Here is a 20,687-nt window from a genome sequence, read left to right on the forward strand (position 1 = left end):
TGGTCTGCAACTGCCTCAGCCCGAAGCAGATGAAGGTCAGTGTCCCACCCCAGCTGGTACCCCAAGATGAGCTTCCAGTGAAAACTCAAGAATCAGCGGGAAGAACAAACTCTGAACCTTAACCATAACCCACTGTCCACTCATCCACTCTTCAATTTGTCCACACTGAACAAATACTTTATATTTATTTTAAAGATTTTATTTATTTATTTGAAAGACAGAGTTATAGAAAGAGGGAGAAGGAGAGGGAGAGGGAAGGGGGAAGGGGTAGGGGGAGAGGGGGAGGAGGGGGGAGAGGATGAGAGGGTGAGAGAGGGGGGAGAGAAGGGGAAAGAGGGAGAGGGGGAGAGAGGGAGAGGGGGAGAGAGGGAGAGGGGGAGAGAGGGAGAGAGGGAGGGGGGAGAGAGGGAGAGGGGAAGGGGGGGGGGGAGAGAGATCTTCTACCCACAGATACACTCCCCAAGTGGCTGCAACAACCAAAACTGGGCCAGGCTGAAGCCAGGAGCTTCTTCCAGGTCTCCCACACAGGTGGCAGGGGCCCAAGGACTTGGGTCATCCTCTGCTGCTTTCCCAGGCATATTAGCAGGGAGCTGGATTGCAAGTGGAGCAGCCCAGACTTGAATTGGTGCCCACATAGGATAATGGTGTTGCAGGTGGTGGCTTTACCTGCTACACCACAATGCCAGTCCCATTATTTTTATTTTTTAAAGATTTATTTTGGGGCTGGTGCTGTGGCATGGCAGGCTGAGCCACCACCTGTGACACAGGCATCCCATATGGGCACCAGTAGAGCAGTCCCAGCTGCTCTACTTCCCATCCAGCTCCCTGCTAATGTGCCTGGGAAAGCAGCAGAAAATGGTCCAAGTGCTTGGGCTCCTGCACCCATGGGGGAGACCTGGAAGAAGCTTCTGGCTTCAGTATGACCCAGCTCCAGCCTTTGTGGTCATTTTAGGGGTGAACCAGTGGATGGAAGCTTTCTGTCTCTCTCCATCTCTCTCTGTTAACTCAGCCTTCCAAATAAAATAAGCCTTAAAAAAAGATTTATTTTATTTATTTGAGTTGCAGAGAAAGAGAGAGAGGAAGAGACACAGACAGAAACACACACACACACACACACACACACGGAGAGAGAGAGAGAGAGAGAGAGAACGAACTCTTCCATCTCTGGTATACTCCCCAAGTGGCCGCAACAGCTGGGACTGGGCCAGACTGAAGCCAGGAGCCTGGAACTCCATCCAAGTCTCCCATGTGGGTGACAAGGGCCCAAGCCGCCAGGATTCGAATCAGTTCCCACGTGGGATGCTGGTGTCCCAGGCAACGGCTTACCTGCTGTGCCATGATGCCAGCCCCTCAACACACACCTTTAAATCTTATTATATTTAACTCCCGGCTCTGGACCTTCCAAAAGCTTTGCAGTGCTCTTCAGACTGCAATCCACGTGCACGCCTGCCCGCCCGGCCCCACCCTCCTCTCTCACAGTCCTACAGCACTGGCGCTGCTTTTGCTCTGCCAGCCGGCCTATTCCACTTCAAGGCTCGCTGCTCTGTCCTCAGGGAGTGCTCGGCCCAGTTTCCCCAGGGCTGACTCCTAATCTATCGCCCCACATTTTACCTTTCCAGATAGGCTTCTTCTGATTCAGGGCAGTTCTGCCAGCTCCCTGCTGTCTCTCTTGCCAGTTAGACTGTAAGAGAGTAGGGGCCTTCTTTCTGGTTGACAACACACTCACACCTTGGCACTCAACATTTACTGAATGACGGCTTCAAAGAGAGAGAGGCTCTCGGCCCTCAGGGAGCTCATCCTCCCTTTCTTACTGTAGTGTACAAAATGGAAGCAGCACATGGATGGTCTTAACCCCATCAATGCAAACCCTCAGGACTGGACCAGGGCCACTTAGCCCAGCCTGTGGTACAGTGCAGCCACTGAACACGAACTCACACACTGCGCGCCTGAGCTCCTTCCTTCATGAGCAACTCTGCTGGGAAGAGATCCTAAGAGTGCACTGAAACTTTACTTAAGAGATCTTTCCTGCGCATCAATGCCCTCACATACTGGAAGAGTCATGCTTCCCACATTCAAGGCATCTGATCTCCACACCAAGTTTCAGCCTGCTCTGTAACATGCCTGCTTCCTCCTTGTTCAAAGGTCCCAAGGTGCCAGCTTTATTCCTGCTTTTATCTCCCACAATAAACCAAGGGAGCCTCCCCATTTAGAGAGAGAAGTGAGGGAGCTTTTAGCTCATTTTTCTTCTCATCTCCCAAAGTTATATCCCCTTGAAGTAGTATAGGACCCAATTCCATGAGACAGTATTGAGACACAGAGAGAACCAAACTGGTAACTTTTACTACTTCTTTAAGGTTATTCTGTACAAAGCCCCATCCATCTCTAAAGATAATCAAGATCCCATGGTTAATCATCCACCAAAATCAGATGTCATTTCCTCCTCATTAATCCCCTGCAGATGTCAAATCACAGCCAGGTTCATTGTCAAAGAGCAGCAGCTGCCCATTACCTTTAGTGCTTTATATAATCCTTTGAGAGCCAGGGACAGGACCCACGTTGCCTCCACTGCCTCAGGACAATGGCTGTCCATGCTGGTTTGCAGAAGGTGACTGGCAATTAAGGCAAAGTGCTGGGAGTACTGGCTCAGCTGGGCCTGAGCGCTGCCGACTTCTTGTCCGCCTCCCTTCTGGACCAGCTGGTAGTCCTTCACTGATGTCAGGCAGGAAGAGGAAAGCACAAAAAGTACAGTTAGTGCTTCCTGCAGCTCAGTTCTTCCATTGTAATGTGCCTACCAAACGGAGAACTGCAAAAGCAAAAGTTCTCGAGCTCCAATGTAATTATGGATATTATTTATTTATTTATTTTTAAAACATTTTATTTTTATTTATATGAAAGGCAGAGTTATGGAGAGAGAGACAGTGGGAGAGACAGAATCTTCTATCCACTGGTTCACTCTCCAAATGGCCACAGTGGCCAGGGCTGGGCCAGGCCAAAGCCAGGAGCCTGGAACTCCATCTGGATCTTCCCTGTGGGTGGCAGGAGCGCAAGAGCGCCTGTCATCTTCTGCTGCTTTCCCCGGGCCCGTTAGCAGAGAGCTGGACTGGAAATGGAGTAGGTGGGACTTGAATCTGTGCTCATAGGGATGCTGGTGTTCCAGGCAGTGGCTCAACCTGCTGTGCCACAATGCCAGCCATATTTGTAATGTTATTCTAAATGTTTATTTTCATCTGCGAGAGCGGGAGAGAGAGAAAGAGAAAGAGAGAGAGAGAGAGGGAGGGAGGGAGAGGGAGGGGGAGGGAGGGGGAGGGAGAGAGAGAGAGAGAGAGAGAGAGAGAGAGAGAGAGAGATTGATTCATTTCCCAAATGCCTGAGGCAGCCATGGCTGGGCCAGGAAGCCAGGAGCCCAGCATCCCATCTGTGCCCACCCTGTGGATGGCAGAAGCTAAGCACTTGAGCCATGTGCTGTGTCCCAGGATGCAGCATCAGAAAGCTAGACTGCAAGCAGAGGTGACTGCGTATGAATTAGAATTCCTGACATGGGATGTGGGCATCCCGAGTGATGGTTTCACCTGCCGCACTACAGTGCCCACACCTGTAGGTACTGTTTTTAAGGCTAACTTACAGGTGAGAACAAAGATGTTGATGGAAATTTTTTAAAAAAAGATCTATTGATTTTATTTGGAAGGTAACGTTACAGAGATACAGAGAGCAAGAAAAAAGAGAGAACTTCTAGCTGCTGGTTTACTTCCCAAATGACTGCAATTGCTGTGGCTGGGCTGGGCTGAAGCCAAGGGCCAGGTCTCTTCCAGGTCTCTCTCATGGGTGCAGGAGTCCAAATACTCAGGCCATCAGCAGGGAATGGACCAGAAATGGAGAAGCCAGGACTCAAACCAGTGCCCATATGGGATGCCAGTGTTGCAGGTGTCCACAACACTGTCCCTTTATGGAAATTCATGAGAGTTTACAAGACTTCCACTTCCAAATAAGATGGAGTAAGAGGAGTCAGATTAAATAATCAGAACACCAGAAAACAAACAAACAAATCCACAAACCAGTCAAACATTCGACAACAGACAGTGTAGAACTACAAGCTCTGAGAATGAACTTAACTTTGGTTGGCCCTCCAATAACACCAGTTATCTGTAAAAATCCAAGCAGCACACAGAAGTCTCAGTGGATTGTGGAGATGGAGATAACAATGGCAGAGTATCACAGATAAGAAAGATTCGTAGGGACAAACGGGTTGGGGAGAATTTGCTGGTGATCCAGAGAAGGTTCCTCATGAATTGGATGAATATTGATTGCACATATGAGAGAGGAAATTAGGGCAGGAGAAACAACTAGCAAAAAGCAATAGAAAATTCCTGGAGCTCACAAAGAGCTGGGAATATTTTACCTTCCCATGAGTGTGAGTTAGAAGTGTCCTGGTGGAGGGTAGAAAGAATTTGAAGACATAGTGATCAAAATTTCCCCAACTTTGTGATCCAAATTTTCCCCAGCATTGTGGCACAGTGGGTTAAGCTGCTGCCTGCTAAGCTGGTATCCTATGAGTGCCAGTTCGTGTCTTGGCTGCTCCACTTCCGATCCAGCTCCCTACTACTGGTCTGGGAAAAGCAGCAGAGGATGGCCCATGTGCCTGGCCCCTGCACACATGTGGGAGACCTAGAAGAAGTTCTTGGCTCCTGGCTTCAGGCTGACCCTTCCCTGGTCATTGCAGCCATTTGGGGAGTGAACCAATGGATGGAAGATCTCTCTGTCTCTGTAACTCTGCCTTTCAAATAGATAAATAAATTTTCCAAAAAATATTTCTCAACTTTCCAGTGATAAAGACAAAACAGAGAAAGCAGTCAGGGAAAAAAGACACAGTAAAAAGAGTATCAAAGAATGACAGCAGACTTTATACCACAATCCATGCCAAGCCAGAAGACAGCGGGTCAGGGTCTTTAAAGTATTCAAAGAAAGAACTCTCAGCCTAGAATTTCTTTTCTTTTCTTTCTTTCTTTTTCTTTTCTTTTCTTTCTTTCTTTCTTTTTTTTTTTTTTTTTTTTTTTGACAGGCAGAGTTAGACAGTGAGAGAGACAGAGAGAAAGGTCTTCCTTTCGTTGGTTCACCCCCTCAAATGGCCGCTACGGCTGGCGCACTGCGCCGATCTGAAGCCAGGAGCCAGGTGCTTCCTCCTGGTCCCCCATGGGGTGCAGGGCCTAAGCACTTGGGCCATCCTCCACTGCCCTCCTGGGCCACAGCAGAAAGCTGGACTGGAAGAGGAGCAACCGGGACAGAATCCAGCGCCCCAACCAGGACTAGAACCCGGGGCGCCGGCACCACAGGCGGAGGATTAGCCTAATGAGCCACCTCGCTGGCCTCAGCCTAGAATTTCTAACTCTACAATGTCATCCAGACATTGGACAACAGAAAATGCAGGGCAATTTGAACACCTACACCACAAGTAATGTTAAAGTAAGTTTTTTCAGGCCAGATAAAAATGATATCAAATGAACTTTAGCCTACACAAAGGAAAGAAGGGCACAAAAAATGATGAAAATGCAGGTAAATGTGAAAGATATTGTTTTCTCATTTAAAAATATCTTTGAAAACATTTGGCCCTTTAAAGCAAAATTAACATATTGTGAGATGTATATGGAGAATCAATCAGAGGATGAATGCTCTCATGAATGAATTCATTCATTCATTAAGTTTTTTAAAGACAAGGATTGCTGGATTAAAAATAAGACTCTACTATGTCGTATCTACAAGAAATCCAGTTTAAATATAAAGACACAGGCAGATTAAAGGTAAAGGGTAGAAAAAGATATACCATGAAAATTCTGGGGCCAGTGCTGTGGCGTAACAAGTAAAGCCTCCGCCTGCAGTGCTGGAATCCCCTGTGGGTGCCAGTTTGAGTCCTGGCTTCTCCACTTCTGATCCAAGCTAGGGCCTAGGAAAGCAGCAGAGGATGGCCCAAGTACTTGGGCCCCTGCACTGCATGGGAGACCCAGAAGAAGCTCCTGGTTTCAGATCGGCTCAGCGTCAGCGGTTGTGGCTATTTGGGGAGTGAAACAGTGGATGGAAGACCTCTCTCTCTCTGCAACTCTGCCTTTCAAATAAATAAACCTTTAAAAAGAAAATGCTAACAAAAAAAATCAGAAGAGGCTATATTAACTGTTATCAAAACAAGGAATATTATTAGAGATAAAAAGGTACATTTCATAATGAATTGAGAACTAGACATACTCACAATTAATAGTTAGATACTTCAACAATTATCTTACAGTAATTTTGAAAACATGTAGACAGAAGCACATGGAAGACTTTAACAATACTTTCAATTAACTGACTTGACTTGAATGACCTCTGTAGATCACTTCACTGACAATACAGCAAGCACAATATCTTCAAGTGCACATGCAACTTTCACAAAGAATGGAAAGTCACATTGTGAACCACAAAACAAGTTGCAATACTTTTTTTTTTTTTAACAGACAGAATTAGACAGTGAAAGAGAGACAGAAAGGTCTTCCTTCCATTGGTTTACCCCCCAAATGGCTGCTATGGCCGGAGCTACAGCGATCTGAAGCCAGGAGCCAGGTGCTTTCTCCTCGTCTCCCACGTGGGTGCAGGTGCCCAAGCACTTGGACCATACTCCACTGCCTTCCTGGGCCACAGCAGAGAGCTGGACTGGAAGAAGAGCAACCAGGACTAGAACCCGGCGCCCATATGGGATGCTGGTGCCGCAGGCGGAGGATTAGCCAAGTGAGCCACAGCGCCGGCCCTAGTTGCAATACTCTTAAATAGGACTGGAATAATTAAAACTATGCTCTCTGATCACAACAGAATGAATGAATGAATGAATAAGAGAAATATATCTGGAATACCTTCCAAATATTTGGAAATTAAAAATAACCTTTAAAATAAGAGTAAAAAAGAAATCATAAGGTAAAGTAGGAGATATTCTAACCTGAGTGAAAATAATAATATAACATCAAATATTATGGGATATGGCTAAAGTCATACTTAGAGCAAAATTCATAGCAAAATGATTCTATTTGCAAGGAAGCGAGTCACAAGTCAGTGTTGATGTCTATCTTCAGAAACCTGAAAAAAATAAAAGCACAGTATACCCAGAGACAGCAGGAATAATGAAATTAACAATGATCAGAACAGATATCAATGAAAGAGAAAACAGAAATAATATAGAAAAACAAATGAAACTAAAGTTGGTCCTCAGAAAGATTAAAGAAATTGATAATCCCCTGGTTAGACTTGTGTAGGAAACAAAAGACAGAATACAAAAGATCAGAAATGACAGAAGGTAGTTAACATCCCATGTTAGGCTGAGAGAAACTACAGACCTAAATTTTATGGACCTAATTTTCTGCCCTAAATAAATGGAAGATATACCATGCTCATGGATCAAAAGATTCAATATTTTCAAGGGGTCAGTTCTCCTCAAACAGATATATAGATTCAATGCAATGCCAAGTAAAATCCCAGCAGGCTCTTTTATAGAAACTACCAGCTGATTATAAAATTTACACAGAAAAGCAAAGGAACTAATAGAACCAAAAAAATTCTGAAGAACAAAGTTGGAGGAGTTGATCTCAAGACAGTAGAGTATACATTCACAACATTCAAGACAGTGTGGCACTGGAGAAAGGACAGATACAGATTAATGGGACATAAAATAATCCATAAATAGATATATACATTTACAGAACAATTAATTTGCAATAAAGGTGCCAAAATAACTTGGTGGAGAACAAATGGTCCTAGAACAACTAACTATGCTCATAATGAAAAAAAACTCAGACATCCCTCACACAATGTACATAAACAGCAAAATCTGCCTAACGCTAAAGCTGAGTAGGAAAGAAAATCATTAGCAGCAGAACTGAGAACATAATAGTTCCAAACTCTAGGTGATTTGGCAAATTCAATCAAAAGGGTTTATTGGTTACAATGTAATAATCTTAAGTGTCCTGATGAAACAAAATGGAAGTCCATGAATGTCGATGCATTTGTTCTAAATACCTGACTCCCTAATATGATTAAATCAGAAAATAAGTGACAGTGGCAAATGGAGAATTAAAAACAAAACAAAACAGACTCCAAAAAACAAAACCATACACATAGCAACACAGGAAGAACCTTTAAAATTACTCCATTTTTGGACTGGCATCATGATACAGGTTAGGCAGTCTGGCATCGCATATGAGCAACAGTTTGAATCCTGGCTGCTCCACTTCCTCTCTGACTCCCTGCTAATGTGCCTGGGAAAGCAGAAGATGTCCTGAGTACTGGGACCCTGACACTGTAGGGGAGACCTGGATGGAATTCCAGGTTCTGGGCTCCTAGCTCCTGGCTTTAGCCTAGCCCAGCTCTGGCTGTTGTGGCAACTTGGGGAGTAACCAGCAGATGGAAGATCTCTCTTTTAATGTTTCTCCCTCTCTCTGGAACTCTGCCTTTCAAATAAATAAATGAATCTTTAAAAAAAATTATCCCAACTCAACCTTATCACTTCTGAGATAAAGAAAAAGAAGCTCAAGGAATGATAAATTTCCTTTAAAAAACCACATGCAAGAGGAAGAATCAAGACATCTTCACTGATTTTAAGTTATGCAGGGATCGGATAATTTTGTTAGATTCTTAGAAACATAGGAGACCAATAATGCTTGGAACCTGTTTTCCTTTTCCGAGTTTTGACATCGACGATCACAGCCCTGTTCTTCTCAGTGAAGTGCTTCAAAATGATCACGTTATGGGGTTCATTGGCATTATCTATATAAACACAGCGAGTTCCCACACACAGAACCTGGAACACGAGAAAGAATTCAGTAGCACCTTGACACAGGAAAGAATACTTCATTAGGCACAAGCCCCGCCCCTCCTTGCTGCACCTCTGACTTCACAAGCACTTAAGGACAAGGTTCTTCTCATCTAAAGGCCTGGCACAGAATTCGATTAAGTCCCTGTTGGGTGAATTCAGGCTTTTCCAGCCTCTTTTCAATCTCAATCAATTGAGATACAGGAAGATGCCAAAGAAAAGTCAACTGCTCTTTGATTCTTTGTAATTTGTTACAGTTATCAATGATTCAAAACCTTTTTATTAAACACTTGTTAATAAAATGAGCCAAATGGCTAACGGTTAGAAATCTAAACTGACGGCTGGTGTTACGGTGTGGTAGGTTAAGCACCCCACATAGGCGCCCTTTCAAGTCCGGCTGTTCCACGTGGGTAGCAGGGGCCCTTCCTCACTGCCCTCCTGGGCGCACTAGCAAGGAGCTGACAAAGATGAGAAGTGGCGCCCAGGCCTGGGCAGCGGCCTACCTGAGGGAAGCCGACCAGAACGAGCAGCGTGAAGATGTTGGTGTGCTTCAGCTGGAACGGCAGCTGCTTGATGCAGTGATCTGTGAAGGCAGCAAGGACGTCACGCCACAGAGGGGCGCTGTTGAGGGACCGCAGGATCTCCGCCATGGAGCACGCCCAGTCTAAGCCCACCCGGCTGGAAGGCAAGAGCTTCATTAGATGCCAGTGCACAGGCTCCAAACTTAACAGTCATTGCTGCTCTCCAAGGGAGACCCAGGAGCAAGCAAGCAGCTGTTATTATTCAACTTACAAACTACCAGAATGTTTTGTATGTAACAATAATTGAAACCCCTCCACAAAAGATTTGTAATTTATATACTTAGTCTACAACCATGTTTTTGAAAACCTCAGTAAGAAATCACCTACATGTGTGTACACATATGCACACTCACATTCACATATACAAAAAAGGCCTGGGAGGTAATATAGTGAAACAGCACTTGATGCAAGCCAGGGTGATTTCTTCCTTCATTCCTGGTCTCCAAATTTGGTCCTGTGGCTGTTACTCTTATAACGGAAATAGATTTACTTTCTTCCACTCCAACGCCTACACTTACTGCCCTCAGGAAAAAACAAACCAGGACATAGATCATGAGAGAGCCGAGGCAGAAGACAACGTGAGGCGGCTCAGCTGCTACAGCAATGGTTGACGGCACTGCTAACAGAGCCAATTTCATCCTCACAGCTCTGTAGCAGGCTGAAATGAAGAAAGGAACTCCAAGGCAGGGAGTGGCTGGGGAAGGAAGAGCCAAGGCTACCTGTCCAGACACACAGCTCCCAGGCTGCAGAGCAGGTGGGTGGTCTTCCAGCCATCGGGCACGACGGCACTGTCCCCTGCAGCAAACAGGTTGTGCTTGGCCGAGAGGACCTGGATCACGGCAGCGTCGACCTCTGCTGGTAGCAGACGGACGATCACCTGGCCGAGGAGGCCCAGGGTGAGGTGGTAGGTTTCGTTCAGGTGTCCTGCATTTGAGATGACCACCTGGAACATGAGTGGGAGCACGTGCTCGAGGTCCATCAGCGGGATGGTGGGGTCCTGCCAAGAGAGGGAAAGGCTGCTCAGGGCAAAATGCGTGTAACCACGGGCGACGGTGTGAACACAAACCCCTAAGTCAATGGCAAGAGGAGGGTGGAAACCCAATCCATTTATGTTGACGGGGGGGGGGGGGTGTTAATGAGAGGTCCTTAAGTCACTGGAGAGGTCTCCCTCAGAAGGCCGTTCTCAGGAGAAGGCTGGTCCTAAAAGGCTGTGTGTGGGGCCGCTGCGTGCAGTGCCAGTATCCTCTATGGACGCTGGCTCAAGTCCCAGCTGCTCCACTGCCTGGGAAAAGCAGAGGCAGATGCTTCAAGTGTTTGGGTCCCTGCCACCTATGTGGGAGACCTGAATGAAGTCCTGGCTCCTGGCTTCAACCTGGCTCAGCCCTGGCTGTTGTGGGCACTTGAGGACTCTCCATTCTGTAACTGTGACTTTTTTTTTTTTTTTTACAGGCAGAGTGGACAGTGAGAGAGAGAGAGACAGAGAGAAAGGTCTTCCTTTGCCATTGGTTCACCCTCTAATGGCTGCCGCGGCCAGTGCGCTGCGGCTGGCGTACCACACTGATCCGATGGCAGGAGCCAGGTGCTTTTCCTGGTCTCCCATGGGGTGCAGGGCCCAAGCACTTGGGCCATCCTCCACTGCACTCCCTGGCCACAGTGGAGAGCTGGCCTGGAAGAGAGGCAACCGGGACAGAATCCGGTGCCCCGACCAGGACTAGAACCCGGTGTGCCGGCGCCACAAGGCGGAGGATTAGCCCAGTGAGCCGCGGCGCCGGCCGACTGTGACTTTTAAATAAATAAATCTTAATACAGTCTGAGTGGGGCCCAGCCACACTCTCTGCTTCCTGGCTCACCATGTGATGGGTGGTCTGTGCTCCGCCACTGCTGCCCTGGTCAGGGCTGCCTGACCTTGGACTGTGAACCCCTAGAACAGGAGCCAAAACCAACCACTCTCCTCCGTGAGTAGCTTCTCTCAGGCACGCCTCTGTAGTGACAAACAGCTAACACACCACGCCAGCTAAATAGTTCATCTTCATGTATTATTTACAACTGACCTATCTGATGGAATTATGTAGTAGCTTTCACAAATACCACATGTACAATCAATTATAAAATAAACATTCTCAGGCATTATCTTTTTTTTTTTTTTTTTTGACAAGCAGAGTGGATAGTGAGAGAGAGAGAGAGAGAAAGGTCTTCCTTTTCCGTTGGTTCACCCTCCAATGGCCGCTGCGGCCGGCGCGCTGTGGCCAGCGCACCGCACTGATCCGATGGCAGGAGCCAGGTACTTATCCTGGTCTCCCATGGGGTGCAGGGCCCAAGTACCTGTGCCATCCTCCACTGCACTCCCTGGCCACAGCAGAGAGCTGGCCTGGAAGAGGGGCAGCTGGGACAGAATCCGGTGCCCCGACCGGGACTAGAACCTGGTGTGCCGGCACCGCAAGGTGGAGGATTAGCCTAGTGAGCCGCGGCACCGGCCCTGAGACATGATCTTAAAATCCTCGAACATTCATTTACTCTGAAAAATAAACTTAAAATATTTGTTTTCTACCCCTCTCAGGAAACGTCCATTGTAAAAGAATTCAGAAATACACAAAAGTTAAAGTTCCCCATAACCTACCCACTCCCAACACTCAGGAGATAACAACATCAACACTTTGATGAATAGCTTTTCAACATTTTTCTATATACATTTACATGTAACATATGTAAAATAAATATTTTAATTAAGTTGTTTTTCTTTAACATTATCCTGCAAATTACTTTGTTTTCAATTCTACTTTCCAATTCTGCACTAGTATAAACATCATTTAGCCTGACAGCCTAGTATATAACATTTCTATACACTGTTGACATTTGTTATTTTCACAGTGAAAAAAAAAACCACAAAATTGGAGAAAACCTTCAAAATTTCTGAGTTATAACCCTTTGTGTGATTCAAGAGGGCATTATGCCCACAACATGAAAACAAAGTCATTTAAGAACACAAAGTTGAAGAAGGTCTCGCCCTGAAGGGAAGGCTGGCAGGGGCCTCAGAACCACGCAGGGGAGAAGAGGCTCTGTGGAGAGGTAGCCTGGCAGGGCTCCGCCTAGCTGGGGTGAGGAGGGCATGCATGCTGGGAAATGGCCATGCCTGGAGTGCCAGAGCTGGAGCGCCACATGGGGTGGGCAGGGCTCCAAGCTGGAAGGGCAGTGTGGCAGTGTCAGGGTCCAAGTGGAGAGGTGAGGGCAACCACAAGGGGAGTTCAACAGCCTGGCACTGGAAGGAGCTCAAGTAGCATAAGCAGAATGCTGTCACTTGTCACAAAGTAGTAGCCTGCTGTGGACGACAGTGGCCTCAGTGCGAGGGGGCAACCTGACAGAGAGAAACAGGCTCAAGTGTAGTATGGAGGCATCTACATTGAGGGAGGCTCAGAGCAGGGTGTCAAGAGTCCAAACAGGGAGGGGAGGACACCCTTTATTTCTTATTTATTATTTTAAAGAACTACTTATTTAAGTCAGAGTTACAGAGAGAGAGAGAGAGAGAGATCTTCCATCCATTGGTTCACTCCCCAAATGGCCATAACAGCCAGATCTTGGCCAGGCCGAAGCCAGGAACCAGGAGCTTCTTTTGGTCTCCCACGTAGGTGAAGGGGCTCAAGCACTTGGGCCATCTTCCACTGCTTTCCCAGGCACATGAGCAGGGAGCTGGATTGAAAGTGGAGCAGCCAGGACTCAAACTGGTGCATATATATGGGATGCCAGCACTGTCACAGAACTGGTACCTTTTTTTTTAAGATTTACTTTACTGCTTTTAAATTTATTTGTTTTAATTTTACTTATTTGATTTTTTATTTTTATTGTTTCATTTAATTGAAAGGCAGAGTTAGAGATACAGAGAGAGGAAGGGAGGGAGAGAGCTCTCATCCACTGGTTCAGTACCCAAATGCTGCAACAGGGCTGGACCAGGCTAAAGCAAGGAGCTTGGAACTCCATCTGGATCTCCCACATGGGTGCAGGGGCACAAGTATTTGGGCCATCCTCCACTGCTTTCCCAGGTGCTGGATCAGAAGTGGACCAGCCAAACCCTGAACAAGTGCTCATATGGATGCCCAAGTCACAGGTAGCAGCCTAAGCTGTTGCTCCGGGAAGCTCCCCCCACCCCGCTCCGCAACATTCTCTGAGCACTGTGGCCCCACGGGGAGTGAGCCGGTCGATGGACGATCTCTTTCTCTCCGTCTCTTCTTCTCTCTCTGTAACTCTGCCTTTCAAATAAGCAATAAAATCTTTTTAAACGAATAAAAAAGGAAGAATGGCAGTAGGGATGGGAGACAGAATTATACAAAGCAAAATGGGATCCAGGATCCTCATTATTTAAGAGCTATAAATATAGGGCCGGCGCCGCGGCTCACTAGGCTAATCCTCCGCCTTGCGGCGCCGGCACACCGGGTTCTAGTCCTGGTCGGGGCACCGGATTCTGTCCCGGTTGCCCCTCTTCCAGGCCAGCTCTCTGCTGTGGCCAGGGAGTGCAGTGGAGGATGGCCCAAGTGTTTGGGCCCTGCACCCCATGGGAAACCAGGAGAAGCACCTGGCTCCTGCCTTCGGATCAGCGCAGTATGCCGGCCGCAGCGCGCTGGCTGCGGTGGCCATTGGAGGGTGAACCAACGGCAAAGGAAGACCTTTCTCTCTGTCTCTCTCTCTCACTGTCCACTCTGCCTGTCAAAAAAAAAAAAAAAAAAAAAAAAAAAAAAAAAAAAGAGCTATAAATATAGAAAAGGAGAAAACCATAATGGACCTGGTAGTTCTATATAGGAATTAGAAGGACTGAAGCGAACCATGATTTATACTGACCCCCCTCCCTAAATCAGGGGCATTCAACTTTGACACTACTCAAATTTGGTTTTGATACTTTTTTTCTGTTTACTACTTATTTATTTTATTTTTTTAACTTATTATTTATTTATTTATTTTTGGACAGGCAGAGTGGACAGTGAGAGAGAGAGACAGAGAGAAAGGTCTTCCTTTTCCGTTGGTTCACCCCACAATGGCCGCTGCACTGCGGCTGGTACACCGTGCTGATCCGAAGCCAGGAGCCAGGTGCTTCTCCTGGTCTCCCACGCAGGTGCAGAGCCCAAGTACTTGGGCCATCCTCCACTGCCTTCCCGGGCCACAGCAGAGAGCTGGCCTGGAAGAGGGGCAACCGGGACAGAATCCAGCTCCCCGACCAGGACTAGAACCCGGTGTGCCGGCGCCGCAGGCGGAGGATTAGCCTAGTGAGCCGCAGCGCCAGCCTATTTTCAGTCTATTTAAAAGGCAGAGAGACAGAAAGATAGATCTTCCAACTGCTGGTTTACTTCCCAAATGCCTGCAATAGCTAGGGCTAGGGCAGGCAGAAACCAGGAGCCTAGATTCAATTTGCATCTCCCACATGGGTGGCAGGGACCCAAGTACTTGCACCATCACCTGCTGCCTCCCAGGGTGTACATTCTCAGGAAGATGGATTGGAAGCAGAGTAGTTAAGACTCAAGCCTAGGCAATCTGTTATGGGCTGCAGGTATCCCAAGTGTTGTCTTAACTGCTGTGCCAACTACCTGCCTAGGGTCTGATGATTCTGATGTGTGTGTGTGTGTGTGTGTGTGCAGGGGTGTGGTTGTGCATTTTAAGATGTGTAGTAGGCCGGCGCTGCGGCTCAATAGGCTAATCCTCCACCTAGCGGCGCCGGCACACTGGTCGGGGCGCCGGATTCTTTCCCGATTGCTCCTCTTCTGGTCCAGCTCTCTGCTGTGGCCCGGGAAGGCAGTGGAGGATGGCCCAAGTGCTTGGGCTCTGCACCCCATGGGAGACCAGGAAAAGCACCTGGCTCCTGCCTTCGGATCAGCGCAGTGCGCCGGCCCTGGCGGCCACTGGAGGGTGAACCAACGGCAAAAGGAAGACCTTTCTGTCTCTCTTTCACTGTCTAATTCTGTCAAAAAAAAAAAAAAAAAAAAAAAAAAAAAGATGTGTAGCAGCATCCTTGGCCTCTACTCAAGGTTCCATTTGCATCCCTCCAAGCTGTGCCAACCTAAACTGTTTCTAGATATTGCCAAATAACCAAATGACACAGCTTCCAGCTTGAGAATCTGTGCCTGAAACATAAAAATAGAGGTAAAGTATAAAGGTATAAACGCTCACACACCCATACACCCACACACTAGTTCTAACCATCAGGAGGACTTAGGAGCAGAGACACACTGTTAGTGATCACCCTGCCTGGTGCTCAAACCTTGGTTTCCAAATGCTGTTCTCTACCAAAACCAACCAGGTCATGTTGAGAAATGATGGAGTCTGGGGCTAAAAGAGGGAGAGTTCAAGGAAACATCTTATGCCAGAAAACAAGGGAAGGTTAAAAAAATGATGAGGAGGAGCCGGCACTGTGGCGTATTGGGTAAAGCGGCAGCCTGCAGTGCCGGCAGCCCTTATGGGTGCGAGTTTGAGTCCTGGTTACTCCACTTCTGATCCAGCTCTCTGCTATGGCCTAGGAAAGCAGTAGAAGATGGCCCAAGTTTTTGGGCCCAGCACCCACGTGGGAGACCTAGAAGAAGCTCCTGGCTCCTGGCTTCGGATCAGCACAGCTCCGGCTGTTGTGGCCAACTGGGGAGTAAACAAAAGGATGGAAGACCTCTCTCTCTCTGCCTCTCCTTCTCTCTCTGTGTAACTCTGATTTTCAAGTAAATAAATAAATCTTAAAAAAAAAAAAAAAAAAAAAGATGATGCGGATACATCACACGGCCATAGAAGTCAGCCTGGTTGGGCTTCCCTAGCCAAATCCAGGTTAATTTAGGCATTGAAATAAGTAATCTGAATAGTGGATTATAACCAAATGAATAAAATAGGAAATCATGTACCCATTCTGATAAATAAGTAAATTATTAGTTATGAGAAACAGGATATTCATGTAGTTTCAAGGACTCTCCCAACTAAATATTTACTAGTAACAAAGAGACTGCATTGGAAAAGTCTGACACCACTTAAGTGACCAGAGTGGACGCAGCCAGTCATGAAATGAGGCGAAACTGTGTTTTGCTTGATAGGCTGCAAGGAGAAGGCATCACTGCTCTGTCACATTCCTGCCCAAGACACAAAACCCGAATCTAATCAAGGGGAGACTCCCAACAAACCCAAAGGCCTGAAATCTTCAAGTGACAAGGTCTCAAAAACTAAGAAAAGATAAACTGGTGAAGGTTAGAGGAGACTAAAAGGGCAAGACAACAAAATGCTACATATTAATTCTGATGCTCTTGCTTTAAGACATTTTTGGAGTTAACTTGGTAAAACTTGAACTGGGTCTAAGTACTAATTTGTCCAACTTTTGTGTAAGTCTGTAATTGTTTCAAAATTAGAGAGGGTATGGAACAAATGAGTTTTCAGATGGTGCTGTGGGAGTGTAAACTGCTCCAAGGAAAACCTTGCTAGCACAAGCTTGCTCTGTGCCCTTCTGTTCGCCAAGTGACATGCACAGCACTGTGTGGAGCGGCTCCAAAGTGGAAATTACTCACATACCCAAGAACAGTAAAGTGAACTTGAAAATTAGAGTATGCTCACAGGAAATGCATCAGAGTAGCAAATGCACAGACAGAGATGGAGTACAATGTAGTCCATTGACATAAAAAGTTTAAAAACAGGCGAAACCAATCTATGGAGACAGAAATCTTTGTATTATTGGATTGTAATAGTTCTTTATATATTCTAAATACAAGTCTATGTAAGTACTTTTTACACTAAAATAATAACATGTCTTCCCAGTTGTCTGTTTAGGAAAAATAAACAAATCAACAAAAAAAGCCAAGAGTGGCATATACATTTTAAAAGCTGAATAAAATAAAGATGGCTCACTTAAAATAATAATAATAATAATAATAATAATAAAAGCTTAGCAGGGGGGAGAGAATAGCCACCACAGTGGTGATTTCAACAAATCAACTTACAGAATTCTCTCAAACAAAAGATGCTGTATGTCAAGATGTAAAGTGTGAGCAAACTGAAGGCAAGCAGAGGGTGGACGCAGGAAATCCACTCTGCACTGCAGGAGATGCAAATGGGTGAAAGAGCAGCAAAGTCAAACGACAGGAGATGCTCCCCAAGCTCAGCTCAGCAGAAGAGCAAGACCATGCTAAGAAGGTACACAGCAAGAGAACAGCTACTTTAAATGGCCTGATGGATAACTGCACTCTAAGGAAGAAACCTTTTAGGAAAAAGAGATCAGTTTACGTCATCTTGCTGCTGGGCTTCTCATCAGTTCCTCTAAATGGCAGGAGACCAGGGGTTTGGAGGGGAAAAGGCTGGGTCTCTATAATTTTATGCCCACGTTATCTTCACAGGGGAGAGGGAAAAAAGACTTAAGCTTTTGGAAAAAAATATTGAGGAAGTATCCTAGTAAGACAAAAAATGAATTAAGATAAATAATCTGGTCATTATGAATTCATTTATTACCTATAGAGGAAGAAACAGTAGCCAATACCAATAATGTGCAATCAAAACAATAACTATCACAATTAATTCTAATGTGGTTCCAAAATTCTACAGAAAATAAAAGATGAAAAATCTAAACAATAAAGTAAAAAACTCTCAAAACAATCAACAAACCAAACAGACCATGTGGAGCTAAAATGATGGCTAACTTGAATATTTTGGATTAGATGAGTAAAACTAAAAGCATGCTAAAAGTCTCATCTGGTTTGAGAGAAAAGGCAAAAAGGTTACACACTTAATTGAGAGGAAATAAATGGAAAATATTTAACTACAACTACAATTAGATAATAAGTACTATACAGACTACATAAACCATTAGAAAAAGTAGGAGCACTTGCTAAGTGACACGGAAGAATGTATATGGAGTAGGCCAGGGTTGAGGGCATAGAGCACTTAACTAGCCCACCTCATAAGAAGTATACTATGTGAACAAGCACAGCTGGTCAGAACAAAGCTAAGATCAGCTTAGAAAAAGATCACTCTTGCGGCTGGTGGTGTGGCGTGGCAGGCAAACTTGCTGCCTGTGATGCCAGCATTCCATATGAACACTGGTTCCAGTCCTGGCTGCTCCACTTCTGATCCAGCTCCCTGCTAATGCCCTGAGAAAAGCAGTGGAAGACAGCCTAAGTGTTTGGACCCCTGCTACCCACGTAGGAGACCTGGATAAAGCTCCTGGCTCCTGGCTTCAGCTTGGCCCAGCACTGGCTGTTGAAGCTATCTGGAAAGTGAACCATTGGATAAAAGATCTCTGTGTCTCTTGCTCGCTCTCTGTAATAAATCTTTTATTTTATTTATTTGAAAGGCAGAGTTGCAGAGAGAGAGAGAGAAAGTCTTCCATCTGCTGGTTCACTCCCCAAATGGCCCTAACGGCTGAGGCTAGGCCTATCTGAAGCTAGAAGCCTGGAGCTTCTCCCAGGTCTGCCATGTGGGTGTAGGGACCCAAGGACTTGGGCCATCTTCTACTGCTTTCCCAGGCCATCAGCAGAGAGCTGGATCGGAAGTGGAACAGCCAGGACTTGAACTGGTGCCCATATGAGCTATCAGCCCTACAGACGGCAGCTTTTCCTGCTAAGCCAAAGCACAGGCCCTGATCTTCTTTTCTTTTTAAATAAAGATATCACTCTTAGAATGAATAACCAGTTGCAGAAAGGCCTCAGCTAGAGATGGCTTCCTCAGTGTGCAGCCCAGTGAGATGTGGAGGAGGAGCAGCTCTCATCCACATCAAGCCAGAGTCAGCAGAAATCAGTCCTGGCTCTTAGCACAGAAGCAAGCTTAGATGAGGTGCTTGCTCATAGTCTTCAAAGGTTGGCAAAGGAGGGCAAAGACCACAGTGGTGACTGTGCTGTCCTGAGTCTGAGGCTGCTGATGACAGAGCCACATGTGGACTGGACAGATTTACACACACACAAGGAGAACATACCGATTATCCTGCCAGACACCAACCCCTGTGAACTAGGACAGAGTTATAAGCAAGCTCCAACTCCCATGCAAATGTTCATTCCCTTGAGTCTGAGCATCTCTGGACAAACTGCTAAAGAAGTCCTTGGATCCAGAGATTTGAGAATTAGACGTTAGATTCTGGGGCAACCACTCTTCCTCAAAGGCCTGGCAGCTTGGGAAATTCTGTTTCAGTATCCTGCTGGCTCTGTTTCCTCTGTTTACTGGAAAAAAGACAGGAGACCGATGGAAAGATGTCAGCTATCCCTAAACTAATATATAAATTTGACTCCAGACCAATGAAAAGTTAATAGGATCTTTTCTTTAATGGGATAAACATGATATAAAAATTTATATAGGGCCGGCGCGGTGGCTCACTAGGCTAATCCTCCGCCTTGTGGCGCTGGCACACCAGGTTCTAGTCCCGGTCGGGGCACCGGATTCTGTCCCGGTTGCTCCTCTTCCAGGCCAGCTCTCTGCTGTGGCCAGGGAGTGCAGTGGAGGATGGCCTAAGTGCTTGGGCCCTGCACCCCATGGGAGACCAGGAGAAGCACCTGGCTCCTGCCTTCGGATCAGCGTGGTACGCCGGCCGCAGCGTGCTGGCCGCGGCGGCCGTTGGAGGGTGAACCAACAGCAAAGGAAGACCTTTCTCTCTGTCTCTCTCTCTCACTGTCCACTCTGCCTGTCAAAAAAATAAATAAATAAATAAATAAATAAAATAAAATAAATTTATATAGAAAATATGTAGGGGCTGGCACTGTGGCATAGAGGGTAAAGCCACCACCTGCTGTGCTGCCATCGCATATGGACACAGATTCGAGTCCTGGCTGCTCCACTTCCAATCCAGTTCCCTGTTAATGCACCTGGGAAAGCAGTAGAGGATGGCTCAAATGCTTGTGTCCCAGCACACATGTGGGAGGCAGGGATGAAGCTCCTGGCTCCTGGCTTTCGCCTGGCCAGGCACTGGTCATTGTGGCCATCTGGGGAGTAAACCAGCAGATGGAAGATCTCTCTCTCTCTCTCTGCCTATGCCTATGCCTCTCCCTCTCTGTAACTTTTCCAAATAAAATTAATCCTAAAAAAAAAAAAAAAGCATAAATAGCCCAGAAAACTACAAAAAGGGGGGGGGATAATGAAGACTTAAGTAAACTATCTAGATTATTTAAAGGTGTCAATGTCATAAAAGTTATTTTATTTATTTATTTTTTTTGACAGGCAGAGTGGACAGTGAGAGAGAGAGACAGAGAGAAAGGTCTTCCTTTGCCGTTGGTTCACCCTCCAATGGCCGCTGTGGCCAGCGCACCGCGCTGATCCGATGGCAGGAGCCAGGAGCCAGGTGCTTTTCCTGGTCTCCCATGGGGTGC

The 20,687-nt window shown here is 46.4% G+C and overlaps 1 protein-coding gene across 7 annotated transcripts in view; it reads right to left on the minus strand.

The window, feature by feature from the left end:
* Positions 1–20,687, minus strand: part of ZZEF1 (zinc finger ZZ-type and EF-hand domain containing 1) — a 131,446-nt gene that overhangs the window by 19,081 nt on the left and 91,678 nt on the right. For all 7 annotated transcript variants that reach the window (XM_070061242.2, XM_070061240.2, XM_070061244.2 and 4 more), the window contains 4 exons: positions 10,122–10,399; positions 9,325–9,499; positions 8,677–8,809; positions 2,510–2,709 (listed from right to left, as the gene is read on the minus strand). In XM_070061242.2, coding sequence (XP_069917343.2) covers positions 2,510–2,709; positions 8,677–8,809; positions 9,325–9,499; positions 10,122–10,399 — 786 coding nt within the window. The remainder of the gene's footprint in view (positions 1–2,509; positions 2,710–8,676; positions 8,810–9,324; positions 9,500–10,121; positions 10,400–20,687) is intronic.

The sequence above is a fragment of the Oryctolagus cuniculus genome, chromosome 17 (assembly GCF_051225735.1).
Source record: "Oryctolagus cuniculus isolate XC-2025 breed Fujian yellow rabbit chromosome 17, ASM5122573v1, whole genome shotgun sequence".
Classification (NCBI taxonomy): Eukaryota; Metazoa; Chordata; class Mammalia; order Lagomorpha; family Leporidae; genus Oryctolagus; species Oryctolagus cuniculus.